Source organism: Pelophylax lessonae (assembly GCF_965119305.1).
Source record: "Pelophylax lessonae genome assembly, chromosome: 1".
NCBI lineage: Eukaryota > Metazoa > Chordata > Amphibia > Anura > Ranidae > Pelophylax > Pelophylax lessonae.
In genome coordinates this window covers 139,698,137-139,715,670 of record NC_138768.1, presented here as the reverse complement: position 1 = coordinate 139,715,670, position 17,534 = coordinate 139,698,137, and the positions used below count along the sequence as shown (strand labels likewise).

Below are 17,534 nucleotides of genomic sequence, written 5' to 3'. Positions count from 1 at the left end.
CTCGCCTTCTCTCTCTCCCCTCCTCTCTCTCTCTTGCCTTCTCTCCCCCTCCCCCCCCCCCCCCCACTCTCTCTCTCCTCCTCTCTCCTTTATTCTAGATGTCGTAACAGATCAAGCCCCTATTACAGCACCCTGCAAAGCTGTAGAACCCCTTGGGAATCTCAATCTGGTCCTCTGTTCTACAGAAACCACCCTTTTAACCCATTAGGGAACTCCTTTTGGATGATCTCACCTGCAAAGTGGCTTTCGAGGTGGTTATCATGTCTAATAGGTGTGTTTAAACTAGCAGCCCTCTCTTGTAAGGAGCCTTTTCTAATCCTTCACAGGGACAAAGTAGTCTTGCGTCCAAAACCCTGCTTTCTCTCTAATACTGAGTACACACGGGCCGAATAACAGGCTGAAATTTGGTCAATGTGTACAACTGCCTGACCGACAGAAGCCAGTTTAATGACCATTTTGTTGTGGTGGGGGCAGGCCCCCTGTCAGAATACAAAGGCACACCTTGATAAATTGCCACACCAACATTGCTTGTGTTGGTACAGCAGTCTGTCGTTTATTTTTTATTTTTTTTTAGGCTGCTGGGGCTTAAAGGTGGTTTCCTCAGGTTTCCTCCTTCGTGGAGACTTTGTTCTACCTTCCTTGGGCATAGCTCCCAAACATCCCCAGGAAATTGCTTTCCATTGTTTGGATGTAGTCAGGGCTGTCCGAGTCTATTTGAGAGCATCAGCCTCTCTATGCAAAGACTCTTTGTCCTGCCAACAGGGTCTCTTAATGGACACCCTTCCTCCAAGTCTACTAATATCAGAACCTATATTCAAAAAGTTGCAGTATCTCCTGTACCATGTAAATCCTGTTACATGTAAATGTTATTGCATGCTTGTTGCTTAATTTTGCAAGGCCACCACCTGAAATTCAGTTCACTCCAGATTCTACCCTGTAGATGCCCATGCCTTGCAGATGTGACTTTTTGCCGCTAGGTTATTTCAGTTACACTCTGTTGGTGACCCCTTTTCCTGTTTTGTCGGTCCCATTGGCACAGTTCTGTTTGCCTTGTTGTTGCCCACCCTTCTAATTCTTTGCTTGGTGATGTCCTTGGGTCTACGAATATTCCACCTGTATCCTGTACTGTTCGACTAAGATAAAAGGAAGCGCCAGATCAATATACAAATATCTCATTGAAAGAAACTTTAAAAAAAAAAAACTGTTATTGAAGTCCTTTTAGACAAACTGTACATTAATAGAACTTACATTACTTACTCATAACTGAATGCATGAAATAAAGTATTCAAAAGTGCAATAATCTAAACAAATATGAAAACAAAGGGGTTTATTTACTAAAAGCAATTCCACTGTGCATTTGTAAGTGCATTCGCTGTAGATTTGAGAGGGACATGCAAGTAAAATAAAAAAAAAACAGCATTTTTGCTTGCACATGATTGGAGGATAGAAATCAGCAGATCTTCTCCTCATTTCAGATCTTGCCCTCAGATCTACATGACTGCACTTGGAAGTGCACAGTGGATTTGCCTTTAGTAAATAACCCCCAAGTATCATTCAGATTTGGAATTGTTTATATGTAGTTTTTCTCTCTCCAGTCCTGGACATTTTTTCTTTGCTTGAGCCACCACCATTCCATAAACCAAATGTATGTGACATTTTATGTTCTTTCCCTCTATGGGAAGTCTGTGCTTTTGATGTTCGAGGCAGCTATTCTGTAATATTTTGCAGAGCAATAACTTTTATCATTAAAAAGATCTGAACATTGGAAATAAAGATTTTAAATTATATAGGCAAACATTTCAGCAAAAAAACTTGCTTTAAAACTATTACTGGATGTTATACCTTATGATGATTGTAATTTTGCTCAGAAACAGAAAAATGAAAAGAGAGATTTAATTTGAATTTATTTATTTATGTTTTTATTAAGACTGGCATTTGTAGGGACAAACAGAATGTGGACTTGTCTCATGAATCTTGTCCAGCAGAAGGCACCGACATCCAGCTTGGCACAGAAGAAGCCCAAGGCGGTTCTGTAGAGCCCTCTGTGCAGTAAGTGGATAAAGACAGTAAAATGAAAATAGGGTTTTTACCAGCGCTATGGAGTTTTCAGTACCTTAATTAGGTTAAATATTGTGATGTAAGCTGCCTCCAACCTACCACTGAGGTACTAAAATGAAAAAAGGTGCACAATGTTGGAAATGGCGCTATCACTTAAAATATTCAATAATAAAAGTGTGTTTTGTGCGCATTAGTAAAATAAACAGCATAAAAACATCCATATTCGGTAAGGTGCATACAGTGCATGTGCCCCTTTAAATACAAAGTTCTACGTGCTGGTTAAAAATTCAATAAATAATGCATGGGCTGTGTTTAGTGTACCATAACATATATCACATATGCATATAAAGTGCTGAGTGCTAATATAGCAGTAAACCACGTGGGTGATAAAGTGCTTTTTAGATAATGGATGTGGCGCCTGTGGATCCCCACAGATAGCGCCGCTGCTTACCACTCACATTTAGTTACGTCAATACGTCACTTCCGGTAACGGTGGTTTGAGCCGTTGGAACGCGGAAGCATCGCGGCGAACACCTATGCTGATAGTGAACTCCCTAAATGTGAGTGGATGCTACTTGCTCTTAACCCAACTACCATATACTACGCAATGGAGGCTTCTTTTGTGTTCTAGTGACCGAGGAACGGCTTACGTGTGCGGTAAGCAGCGGCGCTATCTGTGGGGATCCACAGGCGCCACATCCATTATCTAAAAAGCACTTTATCACCCACGTGGTTTACTGCTATATTAGCACTCAGCACTTTATATGCATATGTGATATATGTTATGGTACACTAAACACAGCCCATGCATTGTTTATTGAATTTTTAACCAGCACGTAGAACTTTGTATTTAAAGGGGCACATGCACTGTATGCACTATATGCACCTTACCGAATACGGATGTTTTTATGTAGTTTATTTTACTAATGCGCACAAAAGACACTTTTATTATTGAATATTTTAAGTGATAGCGCCATTCCCAACATTGTGCACCTTTTTTCAAAGACCGTAAAATGTTTGTTTGGTAGTTGTACTTGTGTGTATATACGCGCTTGTATAAATGTGCTATGAAATGTTGACAGTTCAGGGGCCATTTATTGTGCCATTAAAGCAAATTGCAAGTTAAGAATTTAACATAGTATTTCTTGTCACTCAACAGTAGGGCCTAATTATTAAGAATGTCAAAATATCTTGGTTTTCATATTTTGTATGTATGTACATTAAAAATGCTGAACTGTATTTTGTGATTTCTGTAGATAATACTAAAAAGTTGCTTACTGCATACACCAAACTGGCAAACTTGCGCAGAAGTGATGACAGAATGGAACACCTTTGTGTAGAAAAGCTCTGACTGGTGGCCAGAGAGTAGACAAATTTTGAAACATGGCAGACCGCAAATTGATATGGCAGATATTCTGTGGATTCAGTTCTGTCCTATGTTGTGCTGGCAAAATAGTTTTTTTTTTTTTTTTTTGCACACAATAGAAGCGCAGCATGCCATTTGACATGTGGGGTACAAAAAGCTGCATATTTGCTTTAAATTTTCAGTAAGGACCACCTCAGGGTTATGAGTATTATCTATAAGGGAGGGGGGTGGACACTTACCTGAAAAATCAAACCTGTGAGGCATTAGTTTAGGAGCTTGGACAGTCTTCTAATTTTTTGTTTTGGGTTTTACCTTGAAATCAGATTACTGTATTTTACACTGAGCAGTTAAGGCATTCAGTCCTGCTCTGACCCTGGAGGGTTTTGATTGGCTCCCAGCAGCGTCACACCAAACTCCTAGTCCTGGAGTTTCCCCTTTGCCCTTGGTATTATGCTGAGTTACCAAATACCATTCTTATGTTGCCCTAAGCCATAATTTTTCTTCTGCTTTTTTGGAGCACAGCAAGTTACCATTTGCTACTTGGGACATGCGTGCACAGAGTACACCAAAAATGCAGAGTGGTGCAGAGATACCATTTCAGAAATGGCTTACTCTGAATATTGAAAAGCTGTCATTTTGCAAGCTCATGCAAAATAAAAATATGGAAGAGTTTCTTTTATCATATGTTGGATGAAGGCGTTATTGGAAAAAGCATATAAAACCTGAGCAGAAATGCAGCAAGTTTCTAAATAGGCTCCAAGTTCTTGGCTATCTTCACTTTTAAACCCCATGCACACTGGATGTTTTCAGCAGCTCCTAGGGGCGCCTGGAAGTCCCCCCTGCCTCTAAAAGCCCCTTCATTTTACCCAATATGTCCATACACACACAGACTTTTAGAAGAGTTTAGAGGCAGGAAAAAAAACACTGCCAGTGAAGCAGCAAAGTTTTGTCCGAAAAAGCCCTTGGCACTTCTAAATGCGTATCAATGCTAAGCGTGTTTAGTGCTTAAGTATTAGTTTGTTTCAATGGCCATGATAGTTTAACATTCTGGCCAATGAAATGAATAAATGCCCAAATGATTGACACGGCTAAACTTGCCTAAATGCATTACACACTTTTACAAGCATCAAGCATTTCTTCTGCCAACATGCCCCTGCCAGGAAGAAAGACATCTAGAAGAGATAGAAAAACATCCAGTGTGCATGAAGCTTCATTCAAACTTATTGTTAATATTCCAACTAGTTTGCATTAACTAGTATATCCTCACTCAAATCAGTCTACCAGTATTCCATCTCATTTTTAAAAATACTCTTATATAGGCTTGAACAATCGTCATGTACTGGAGAGCAAGTTAAAGAGCCTTCTGTAAAGCCTCTTCGAAACAGATTTCAGAAACCAAAGCCCAACCTGGGACGAGCTGCTGTGAGGAAAGAGTCAGGAGCTTTTGCTTCAGAACAAGTAGGTGACAAATGTCGATATGCTTCCTGAATATTTTACCCATGGCCATATTCAGTAAGTTTTTTTCCCCCCCTAAAACGCTATTTCTTATTTTGAACGTGTAACTCTCCCTTTACCTTCCAAGTATGTATAGCCATGTGTAACTTCAGACCTTCTGGTTTTGGGGGAAAGTGGAGTACAGCCCTCCTGTACAGTATATCTTTTGTGTAAAATGTGCAAGGTACATTTCAACTACTGTTGCCTATGAAAACCATTCGGAATCCACGCTGCTGCCGGCGAAGAGTAAAAGTTATGCTCTGATCTCTAGCCAATGTTAAAGTGATACTAAAGCAGGAGTGCCAACCTCCCGCGGCATTTTTTTACTGACAAAACATGGAAAATTTACTGGTGTAGCACATTTTTTACTGACAACCTGAAAAATGACAAAACTCCTATTAAAACTAGGATAATCGATATAAACACAATATGGAGACACTGACAATACACATAACAAGTAATTTGCTTGGTTTAGACTTACAAAAGTCAACACAGCATGACGAATTATCAGTCCTTGATATTTGTGGACAACTGTAAAAGTCACTGCTTTTTACAATTGGTCAGTAAATTTGGTAACTCTGTACTAAAGTTTTTGTGATTTTTTTTTTTAAGCAAAAAAAAACATGTTATACTTACCTGCTCTGCGCAGTTGGTTTTGCACCGAGCAGCTCAGATCGTCCTCTTCTCCAGTCCCTCTTTGGCTCCCCTGGCTCCTCCCTCCTGACGAGTGCCCGCATAGCGAGCAGCTTGCTATGGGGGCACCCAAGCCTAGCTGTAGCTCCATTCAGAGACAGAGCCTTGGCTAGGCCCGCCCCCTATCTCCTCATTGGCTCACAGAATTTAAATGACCGCGGCGGGAGCCTATTGGGAGGAGAGTCCTGCGCAGCCGAGTCTGTCCTGCAACATTGCTGGATCGAGATGGGCTCAGGTAAGTATTGGGGGAGGGGGCTGAGGAGGCTGTGGCACACAGAAGGCTTTTTATCTTAATGCATAAGAAGAAAAAAAACCTTCTGTCTTTACAATAACTTTAAGCTCATTTTGCCCCTTGCTGGTTTCTTCCCTTTATAGAAAAAAGTCAGCGGTGATTCTCCCAGCAAAAAAACAGAACATCTTGAAAATAAAGAGGGATCAGGTTTAGCCTTCACTAATGATACTGCAAGGTAAGCTGGCCTAATACTTTTAAAAAATACATACATTTTCTAACAAATAAAGAATGATCAACTGTGCCAAACTAAATCCAGCATTTTAAGTATTTATGTTGGAGGTAAGAAAAATAGTGCATGGAATTTTGACTTTGATCCTTTAAGACCTAACTATGGGATTGATTTAGTAAAGGCAAATAGTCTGTTCACTTCAAGTGTACTGCAAGTGCAGTCATGTAGATCTAAGGGGAAGCGCTGAAATGAGGAAAAGCTCTGCTAATTTCTATCATCCAATCATGTGCAACCAATAATAAATTCTTGATTAACAGGGGATCAAATTCTTATTTTAATCTTTAAAATGCAAATTAATTTATAACTTTTTTGAAATGTGTTTTTCTGGATATATTTGTTGTCATTCTGTCTCCCACTGTTAAAATAAACCTACTATTAAAATCATAGACTGATCATTGCTTTGTCAGTGGGCAAATGTACAAAATCAGCAGGGGATCAAATACTTTTTTCTCTCACTGTAAGTAAGCCGCTATAAATGGAACTATTTGATAGACCAATTCCATAGACTTCTGTGTCACTCTACTGTACAGGTAGGACAGAAAGGAGTTGCAGTTCAGGTGTAAACAATCACTGGAAGTGACGTCCATTTGGTTAGTCTTTACCTGGTTTAAATGTACTTCACATCTCATGTAGTAAAATAAATGATTAGATAGAAAAAACAGTTTACCGTATATACTCGAGTATAAGCCGACCCGAATATAAGCCGAGGCCCCTAATTTTACCACAAAAAAATGGGAACAATGATTGACTCGAGTATAAGCCTAGGGTGGGAAATGCAGCAGCTACTGGTAAATTTTAAAAATAAAAATAGATACCAATAAAATGACATACATTAATTGAGGCATTAATTAATGTCATTACAGCACATACATTACACCTCCACCTTCAACCCCCCCCCCCCCCCCCACCCACATTAGGCCTTCACCTCACCTCCACTTCCCCCCCCCCTCCTCTCAACCTGCATTAGGCCTTCACCTCCAACCCCCCCCCCCCTCAACTCACATTAGGCCTACACCTCCAACCTAGGTCAACCATAAGTAATAAATAAAAATATATACTGTAAAATAAACTATTAAATATGATTATAGAGGAACCTTGGGGTGCTGATCTGCAGATGGTTGCAGGTGTGGGTAACGGTTCCCTCAGTGTCTCCCGCTCCCGGCCCGGGCAGCTTCTTCACTTCTTCTTCAGCAGCGTGGCTACCAGCACTGGCTCCTCCCACGGTGTGACATGTGGGCGCAGCTCATCCACTGACTCTCCGCTGACTGTCTCCTCCGCTCCTCTGCTACAGAAGAGTCAAGCGGCGGGTCATGTTATTCCAGCATACAGTATTACCATATTAACGGCTGCGGATGCGGGGCGGGAGGGTCGGGGCTGAGATACACAGTTATTCCCGGTCATTCCTGATCGTTCCTGGCATTTCTCCACTTTCATTTTTTTTGCTCGCTCGAGTATAAGCCGAGGGGGCGCTTTTTCAGCACAAAAAGTGTGCTGAAAAAGTTGGCTTATACTCGAGTATATACGGTACATCTATTTAGCTGTTTGTCTGAAGTTCCAGTATGAAGTAACTCTTGTCTATACTTACTCAGATGCAGAATGAGATCAGAAATAACACCTGCCCATACCTGTCTGGAAAAAAGTTGAAGTGCATCTAAAATATTGAATTTAGATGTTGGTTTCCCTTACATCTGTCATTAAAATTGACGCAAAAAAAAAAGAAAAACCCTTTCAGAGTCGATCTGGAGTCTAGAGCCTATGGCAGATATCCATTGCCACTTCTGCCTTTTAGCCAAGGAATAAGTCTGGATCTATATAATACAAATGCACTAACTGGATATGAAACCTAGCCTCAGCTAGATGTAGTTAATCTGTACCACATCCTTCCCTCTGCACAATGTTTGAACCATGTAGTTTTCCAGAAAGCAAATCGGAAGGACCAAGCCAAGGATCCCAACCTGGCTTTGGAGGTACAGTAAAACCTTGGATTCCAGAATCATGCTTGTGATCCAAAGCACTCTTATATCAAAGAGCATTTCTCCTAAGGAAATAATGGAAATTCAGATAATTAGTTCCACAACCAATTATAAGTCCTTCAGTTTAAAGTCCATATAAAAATATTACAGCAGATGTGTAACCATAAAATGTCCATCCACAAATGGAAGCCTCCACAAGGGAATTAGAAGCAAAATCCAGCAGGAGCTACAGAGCATAAAAAAAGAAAAGAGGCGCCTTTAAGTGTAGCAATATGATTACATTTAATGAAGATACAATATTTAGCAACTCACATGGTTGATGATTAAAACAGGTACATCAAAGAATGCAGGCATCCGGGGTAAAGCTGTCCACATAGACAATCTTCCTCACCACCAGCTCTCACCGCTGTCAGTCTGCAGTCATGCTCGGGAAGACTACCCTGCAGTAAAGTGATCTGAAACGGAGGCATGAAGCGCTCGTGCAGGGCATCATGGAAGGGATGACATTGATGGTGGTGAGGAGGACTGTCTATGTGGACAGCTTTACCCCGGATGTCGGCATACTTAGATGTTCCTGTTTTAATCATCAACCATGTGAACCTTTATTAAATGTAACCATATTGCTACACTTAGAGGCGCCTCTCTTCTCTTTTTTACTCATTTGTGACGTGACGCTACTTGTAAACCGAGACATTGCTCATTTATCAAGTCACAATTTATAAAAAAAAATTAGCTTGTCTTGCAAAATACTCTTTGACCAAGTTACTCTCAATCCAAGGTTTTACTGTATTCCTTACTGAACCATGAGATGTTCTTAAATGAAGAATTATTCTTAAACCGTGGCCAGAACCTGTGTCATATAAGATTATTCTTCATGCAGCTTATTCAGTGTCAGCAAATTTCTGCTTCCTGAGTGTCTCTTTGCGCAGACTTCTATGGGACAGACTAATTACATGCTGCAGAGAGCAATTCAGTTAGTAGAAGCAGGCTTGCACCATAAACAATTTGTGGAAGCCGGATTTTATAGAAAACAGCCATTGGATGATCTCACAGAGGTAAATGTGTTTTACAGCACTATGTTCACCTCCAATTCTAGAGAATTCTGAAAGCTCTTTAGTTTCAAAAAAATGATATGTATTAGGCCCCTTTCACACGGCTCCGTTCCATCGACGGAGCCGCTCTGCTCAGTGGGGGATCGATCCGCCGATCCCTGCTGAGCAGGCGGATGACAGCTCCGTCTCCACTCTGTGTGCAGAGACAGAGGTGTCAGATCCCCGCTGTCCTCTATGGGGGAATTGGATGAGAATGGACCGCCTGTCCGTTCACATCTGATCTGATCCGCAAGACAGATGGAAAATAGGGTTTCCATCTGTCCGGATTTGATGGACAGGATTGGATCGGATGTCAGTGGAGATATCTCCACTGACATCCGCTGCCCCATACAGATGCATGGGGCATCCGTTCAGATCCCTCCTGAAAAACTGACAGGCAGGTCTGAACCGTCCGCTAGTGTGAAAGGGGCCTTGGTGAAAAAAATAGCAGGTGTCCTTTTGAATAACAGAAACAAGTGCAGAATGTAATTAGTTTTTATTTATTAAAAAACCAGAGTACAAACTTCCATTTATTTTCCTTTATCCTCTGCTTTACAAGTATGTAATCGTTTTTCATCTGTTGTCTATCTGTTAAATATAGTGGTAAAAGAGTGGATTCCACGCAACCTACAACTATAAAACCAGCACAGCTGAGACGTAGCAGGCTTGTAAGACCAGTACTAAGCCATGGAAAGCCATCTAACAAGGGGCCGAGTGCACTGCAAAGCCAGACAGTCAATGAAGAGGGAACTTCTACAGTAAGTACACATAGTTGCTCCTGTGCTCTTTTACTATTTGTTTCACATAGCATGGTTAACCTATTACCCATAACCCTGTGCTTTTCAGCAGAAAATAAAACCCACCGTAAATTTTAGCAATGATGATATATTATTGTCACATAAATATTAAAATGCTTAAATGTAATCGGTTTGAAACGTATATAATTAAAAAGTAACTCTGCCTATGAATGACATGTTTTGATGCAATGTATGGAGAATACAATAGAGGGCTTACAATTTTAAATGGGTGGTCCTGCACACTATCAATTTGGATATATGGAGTGATTTACTAATGACAGCCAAAGTTTTATTTAAATGAGAGAGCCCAGCATTCCACATCTGGGCCAGTGGTTCAGGATGCAGTTAGAGGAATAAACTCCCCTTTCCAGTGTTCCATCTTCCAGGTTCCAGTGTTCTTCCAGGTTCAGGTTCGTCGGCCACCTTGATAGGACCAGCCAGGGTAGCAGAAGTCCCACATATGTATATGGGAATTCATCCATTCCATCACTGAGGTGTGCTGTGAATGTACTCTCAGCAGCACATGCACAGCTCAGTTATTCCAAAGACAATTGGGAACATGCAGGTATATTTGTTTTATTGCATGGGAGACAAGGCATGTCTCTTTTGTAATGAAGATCCTGCCTGCAAGCAATTTTTTGGTTTTGTTTTGGCAGGAGATGGAATGGAAATAATATCATATCACCTTCTACTTAAAACACTGACACTTAACTTTTTTTATAAATATTTTATTGTGTAAGGATACAGATTTGGAGGTATTGTCCAGCAAGAGAAAAGCCTCTGAGTGTTTTCCTGAAGTGTCCCCCAAGAGAAGCTGTATTCCTGACTCGTCTCAAAATTCATCCGATTCTGCATTAGATCAAGTCCCCTCAACCAGTGCCCTTCCAGATAGCAGTCAGTCTAATGATATGCTGGAAGACAATAAGCAACATTCAAGGTAAATCCAATATACTGTTTGCATCAAAAGTACATTTTTTTGTGAAATGCGGTTTAGAAACTGTGATGTTGATGGTGAAGCATCTCAAACTGTACTCAAATATATGTTGAATACCAGAAAGCTGCATATGCCTATTCAGTTTAAGCAAGGCCAAATCTAGCTAGTTATTTTGGCAGGATATAATTATGTTATATATGTGGCAACAACTATGGAATATAGTGTTTATGGCCATAATCTCAGTACAGCTTTATTGCAGAACTTAGGGGTTGTGGGAGTAGCAGGCAGATATTTTGGAACAGCCTACAGTTTTTCTGTTTGCCAATGTCCAGTTCTTTTGTAGACGGTAGTATAAAGCATGCCTGTGTTCCTCAATTGCCTCAACTAAAAGGATTTTACAGTGTAGAGTGTAGAATCTCACGTTTTTGTTTTTGCTTTTCAAACCTACACTAAGGTTAGGTGTTTTGTCCCATTCCTTTATACAAAACCATTTAAAGTTGACATTTTGGGATGTTCTAATTAGGGAGGAGTTCAGTTGTGTTCGGACAAAAGCCTCAACCTGTCTGAGCTATCCTGGGAAGCTAGCAAAGCCGACAGCCAATCATAGGCGGTGGAGGCATTTGTAGCCAGGTAAATGTAAACTATTGAATATTTTTATATTCAATTGCATTCTTATGTTGAGGCTTTAGTCTTATTTTACATATTTACAGATTCCTTTGAAATAAGCCTTTTTTACAGACCCCAATAGCTCAAGCCTGACATTTACACACAGAAGTTAGTAAGTCATTCCAAGGATTCATCCCTTCTCAGAAACGCTGTACAAAGTTTCATTTAGACAAAGGGAGCTTCAAGTTGGATAATCTTTTGGTAATGTGTAGTTCTTAAGTATCCCTTTCATCATGTATGAAATATTTATTTTTAAACACATACGTATAAAACTACTATAAATGCTTCAAAAACAAACATAAAAAAAAAAAATTGATCCAAAACTTTTAGAATTTCTCTTTAATGTTTTCAAACTTCCTCACAACTTTGTATGTACAAATAACTCGGTGAATTATTTTTAATGAGATTTGGCCGACTGCTGAAAAGACCGGTATCCACAACACCTCCTGTGCTGACCAAACCATCTGAAAATGTAACTGAACGCCCAGAGAAGAAGACCTCTAGAAATATTAAATCTGTCAAAAGTACAGTGGCCAAGCCAAAGTCCAGTAAAGGGAAGACAACTCTAGTGAAGATCAGAGCTATGAAGCAAGATGAAGATGACGATGATGATGAATTAGAATATGAGGGTGAAGATGAGGACTATGATGTTGCTCCTGATAAGCTGAATCAGGCTCCAGTCTTTGTCCCCTTCAGCCTGAGATCACCAAAACCTATTCCTGCTGAGATTGAAGAGACTGTGGAAGAGGTAAAGCCTTTATTTTTTATCTTGGGCAAGGGCGTTTTGCTGCTTATATTTCTATGTTTTGTGTGGTATAGTAAGAGTCAGTCTGAGGTATTTACTGAAATCAGTTAAACCATCAGCTTCTCCTTTTGGTGTAAAGGAGAATTTCAACCTTGTGTACGTTGCAAATAAGTCTGATTTTGTAAGTCAACAAAATAATCTTTTATTTAATTTTTTTATTCTATTATGCTTCTGCAGCCTCAGGTGGCCATTTTGCTGATTAGGAAATGTTCACCTGTTCCTCCTTGCCATTGGGGAACTGTATAGACACATGGATTGGTGCATTTATCAATTTCAATTATGAAAAGATGCCAGAGGGGTGAACAGCATCCAGCAGCAGTATTTCGGAAACGCTGCTGGAAACATTTTCTCATTTGGTGTATCTGACACCACTGTAGCGTCTACTGCCTCATGTGGCATCTCAGTCCTGCTGTGTTATTCATAATGTAAACTACACGAGAGGAGGATCCCTGTAATAATGTCTGCTTACTGTAGATAGGACTGGAAACCTAGGAGAAAAGATGATTACTTTGGATATAATGGGCATAACAAAGTAGATGGATAGCCAAATTGAAGGTGGATTATTATTACTGACCTTTTCTTCAGCATCTTTTCTGAAAGGTGGAGACGTGTTTTTTGTTGTTTTTTTTTTTTTATTTATTTTTTTTGTTCTTTTTAATACTCCTTTGACTGAACTTGATGATAATTCTTTCTATATGTTTTGTACAGTTTGAAATACCAGTGGAAGATTTAGGTGTTCCAATCAACACTGCTCAAAACCTAAGATCTCCATGTCTAACACTACAGGATGTGTCCCAACATGTAAGTTTTTTGTTTTTTTTACATTGCATCTTGAAATCTTCAGATACCATAACCATTCAGGACCCAGATTAGCCAAGCTTATTCAGGCAGTCACTTTCTCATTGCTAAAATGAGGACACTCCAATATCTAAATATACCTATTTCTGATTTATATTATAATGGCTTTTTCCTCTTTATATGTTTTCATTACATGATCCATTAACTGTAGGGCTGAATGATAGTCGATATGATATCGACTATCGTTCTGCGGGCGTGGGCGATATTCATATCGCCGAAGACACGATATTTAGCAGAGGCAGGCAGAGAGGACTCGGCGGGGGGAGGAGGAGGACTCACAGTGATTACATCCGTCCCACACTTCAGCGGTGAGCAGCGCGCCGTGAGCAGCTGCACAGCTAACCAATCATGCATGCCTGCCGCTACTCACGGCGTGATTGGCTCGCTGTGCCATTGAGAAAACGAGCTGCAGGGCGGAGACTGAACGTGTGGGCTGCAGTGCATGGAAGTGGAGTGAGTCACTGTATGCGGCTGTGTTCTTCTACCGGCTCCTAGTCCTCCTACCACCACTGTGAGTCCCTACTCCCGAGAGTGAGAGACTGTGAATAATTCCACACAATTCCACACTCACTGTCACTGAGAGAGTATCAGTATAGATTATTAACCCTGGCCTGCCCTCAGTGCCCTGTATCTGCAATTACAATCAGAAGGCTGTGCTGCTGCCTGCATGCCCTGCTGCAATACTTCATGATTTCCAATATCATCCATTCCCAGCATCCTTCCCTACAGTGTCAGTAACATTAAACCTGGCTGTCCCAGACTCCCAGTGCAGTACTATATATACAATCAGAAGAAGGGCTGCTGCAAAACTCATCCCATCCCTACAGTAACATTAACCCTGGCTGTCCCAGGTGTCCCTTGTACAATCAGAAGGCTGCACTACTTCCCTACCCTACAGTAACATTAACCCTGTAATGTATATGGTACAAGGCTGCAGTGTGCACTGAATCCCTCAATATCGCAATATTTTATTTTTTTTTCATTATCGTGCAGGCCTAATTAACAGTATTTATATTAGTATTGCAATGAACTACATTTTAACATGCAGCCTGCTAAATAATGAAGTTCCTCCTAAATATATTTTACCTATGCTCTTCTTTTTTTTTTTTTTTGATAGGTCTCAGTGTCACAGGCAGACCCTGGTAATAAAGGTAAAATCAAATGATAGCTCAAAATTCCTTTTCATTTTAAAGAAATATTATTTTACCACGCACTGGAAAACAACTGATTAAATGTGATGAAAGGGAGGAGATCAAGGGGTGGATGTGACTTTCATCCTCAAAAAATGTATACAGAGTTCTTTTGGAGTGCAATTAAAATGTTTGATTTTGTTTTTGATTGGATTGCGCAGGCTGGGGATAAGAGACTTGCAATCAAAGCAGTTTTTGTGAACTTGATTGTACAAATACAGGACACAGGCTGATTATTCATAGGCCCTCAGTTATAGGCTGCTACCTTTTTTAGGTGATTGAACAGTGGCAAAACATTGTTGGGCATGTCCCCTAGGTATACTCCTAGAACCTCATCCCACTACGTGAGTCTTCAGTTTTTTGCTAGTGTCTTTATATCAGCCTTTTTCAACCATGGTGCCTTAAGGTTTCTTTAGGGGTGCCTTGGCAATATGCCTAAAAATTGCCCAAAAGTCATATACGAGCCAGAAGGTGGATCAAGCCTGCCTTTTAGTTACACAAAGCCACAGGTTTTTATTGTGCACCATTACAACCTTCTAGCCGCTGGCATTCTTACGACCAATAACATCATCACTTGGTAAGGAGGATGTCATCTGCACAGAATCCTTGTTTGATTCTCCCCTGCCCCTTTCCGTCATTACTGGGGTCACATTTGCTGAGTGATGTAGAAAACCTGAGGAAGACGAGAAACACCGGAATACTAGTCAGTACCAGTGTGCAAAAGTGTATTTGATTTTGAAGCTTAAATCACCTCTAATGTTGGGTGTCCTACGTGTGTGGATGATGTTGCATTATGTAAAACTATTAGAATAGTTTTTTACTTTTTAGTCTCGAGGCTGTCTATAATTTTAAAGGGTGCCTCTAGATTGCTCATGATTTTAAAGGGTGCCTTGACTGAAAAAAGGTTGAGAAACACTGCTTTAGATGATGGACCTCTTGTATGGAGAAGTTTTCTGTGCTTAATTAGTAGTCTTTATTTTATTTTAATTATGATTCTTTAGTCTACTGGTCACTGCCTTTTACTTTGACCATAGAAGCAGTGCATCTGATATCGGTGTAACATTGGTAATACCATGTGAACCATGCCCTAACCCCATGCTATGTTACTTTGGACACTGGATCCTGCCTTGGCGCTTACCTTGGCACTTACCTTGGCACGAAGTGCGAGTGTAGTTGGCTGCAGAGTGCTATACAGGGCCAGGGTCATGGTCCATTTCTATGGTTCCCATATGGACCCATAAAGGGGCCAGCGATGTGGAAAGGTCAGATCGGTTTGTCCTTTTATCAGACCATCAATCAGTACTGTAGCTTTACAGCAAGTATGCAAATGAGAATCTATAGATCCATTACTTGCACTACGCTTAACTAAAGTGATACCAAAGTCTTGTTTTTTTTTTTTTTTTCCTTTAAAAATAATAAACATGTTATACTTACCTGCTCTGTGTAGTGGTTTTGCACAGAGCACCCTAGGTCCTCTTCTTATCGGGTCCCTCTTCGGGGCTCCTGGCCCCTTCCTCCTGTTGAGTGCCCCCACAGCAAGCAGCTTGCTGTGGGGCACCTGAACCTAGCCACAGCTCCCTGTGTCCATTCAGATATGGAGCTGCAGCCCGGCCCCTTCCCTTTTCTCTCCTTATTGGATGACTGGCTTTGACAGCAGCGGGAGCCAGTGGCGCTGCTGTCTCCTCCAATGAGGAGGGGAGTCGAGACACTCGGGCAGCCGAGACACTCCTGCAACATCGCTGGCTTTAGATGGGGCTCAGGTAAGTATTAGGGGGGCTGCTGCACACAGAAGTCTTTTTATCTTAATGCATAGAATGCATTTAGCTAAAAAACCTGCCTTTACAACTACTTTAAGTGCCCCCTAATTGTTACTGTTTCTACGTAAAACTCAGGAAGTCAGGTGTTTGTAAGTTTATTTATTAATTGGGTGTTTTTAAAATATTCAATCTTGGTGGTAAAGATTCCACTATTCAGAGCTTGGTCCCAGGTGGATGACTAGGTGTTACATTACACCACTGCTTAAGCTATTACCACTACTCCAACTTAGAGCCCTTATAAAGTACTCAGTAGTTCCTTCCACCCTTTTGCCACGAGGACTTCGCCACAGGGTGGTCAACACTTGGGTTGCTGTGTTTTCTTCTTCGGACAGGTTTATCCCATTTCCGCACCCTACTTATTGAGTTTTGGGAACCACTGCAAAAACTCACTCTGACAAAGTGTTGAAAAACACTCAAACTGCTCAGAGTGACAATGTTTCCCTTGCATTGGACCCTATATTATTACCAGACTCTGCTCCTGATTCTAGCCCCGTCTCAGGCACACAACAAGCGGCCTGTCTGACCAATGCAGATTTCTCTGCAGCTATGTCAGACCTTCTCGGACAACTATCAGCCCTAACAGGCTGTTACAGCCATCACTGTCCAGAGCTCAAAAGAGCTACACTTCTTCTTCATCCCCACCTTCTCTACCTGTCATAAGTGGGGGATCTGCCTGCTCTAAAAGGGGTATAGAAACAGAGGAGAATGAAGAGGACAGAGACAGTGCTAGTGGAGGCAGCAGAAGATTTCTTAGTCCCAGGCTCCTAAACACCTGACACTATGGCTTCAGGCAATATGCTTGTCAATGTAGACATGCTCTCTTCCGCTGTATGCAAAAGCCTTGGCATGGTCGCACTTGATTGATTCTCTACGGTCTCGCCATACCCCTCTAGGTGTAAGAGTTTAAAAAGACATTCCCCCTTCATGCCCAAATAAAATTGGAAATTTATGACCATTGACTCCTTTAGGGATCCTTGCCGAGCTATATCCAGTATAAAAAAAAAAAAAAAAAGACTGCTCCTGTAGTGAACCCTGCACTTTGAGTCCTAAATTATATCTTACTATCACTAAATAAGATGTTCTTTCATTTAGGAATTCTGCAGACAGAGAATGTAAGACATTAAAGGCCCTCTTTACTCTTGCATGTCCAGTCTTTTAACCAGCTATCGCTCTGATTTCTGTTTGTCATTCATACTCTGTACCTTGCATTCCAGCCTTTTTACAATTGGAACTTGACAAGAATTTGGCCTTAAAGTGTTTGTTACACTTAA

General features: G+C 40.9%; 1 protein-coding gene across 1 annotated transcript in view; it reads left to right on the top strand.

The window, feature by feature from the left end:
* The window catches only part of BDP1 (BDP1 general transcription factor IIIB subunit), a 219,527-nt gene that overhangs the window by 145,634 nt on the left and 56,359 nt on the right, over positions 1-17,534 (top strand). The window contains exons 27-34 of the mRNA XM_082243266.1: positions 1,928-2,049; positions 4,744-4,882; positions 5,987-6,078; positions 9,798-9,954; positions 10,734-10,930; positions 11,999-12,341; positions 13,107-13,199; positions 14,374-14,407. Of these exons, the coding sequence (XP_082099392.1) occupies positions 1,928-2,049; positions 4,744-4,882; positions 5,987-6,078; positions 9,798-9,954; positions 10,734-10,930; positions 11,999-12,341; positions 13,107-13,199; positions 14,374-14,407 (1,177 nt within the window). The remainder of the gene's footprint in view (positions 1-1,927; positions 2,050-4,743; positions 4,883-5,986; positions 6,079-9,797; positions 9,955-10,733; positions 10,931-11,998; positions 12,342-13,106; positions 13,200-14,373; positions 14,408-17,534) is intronic.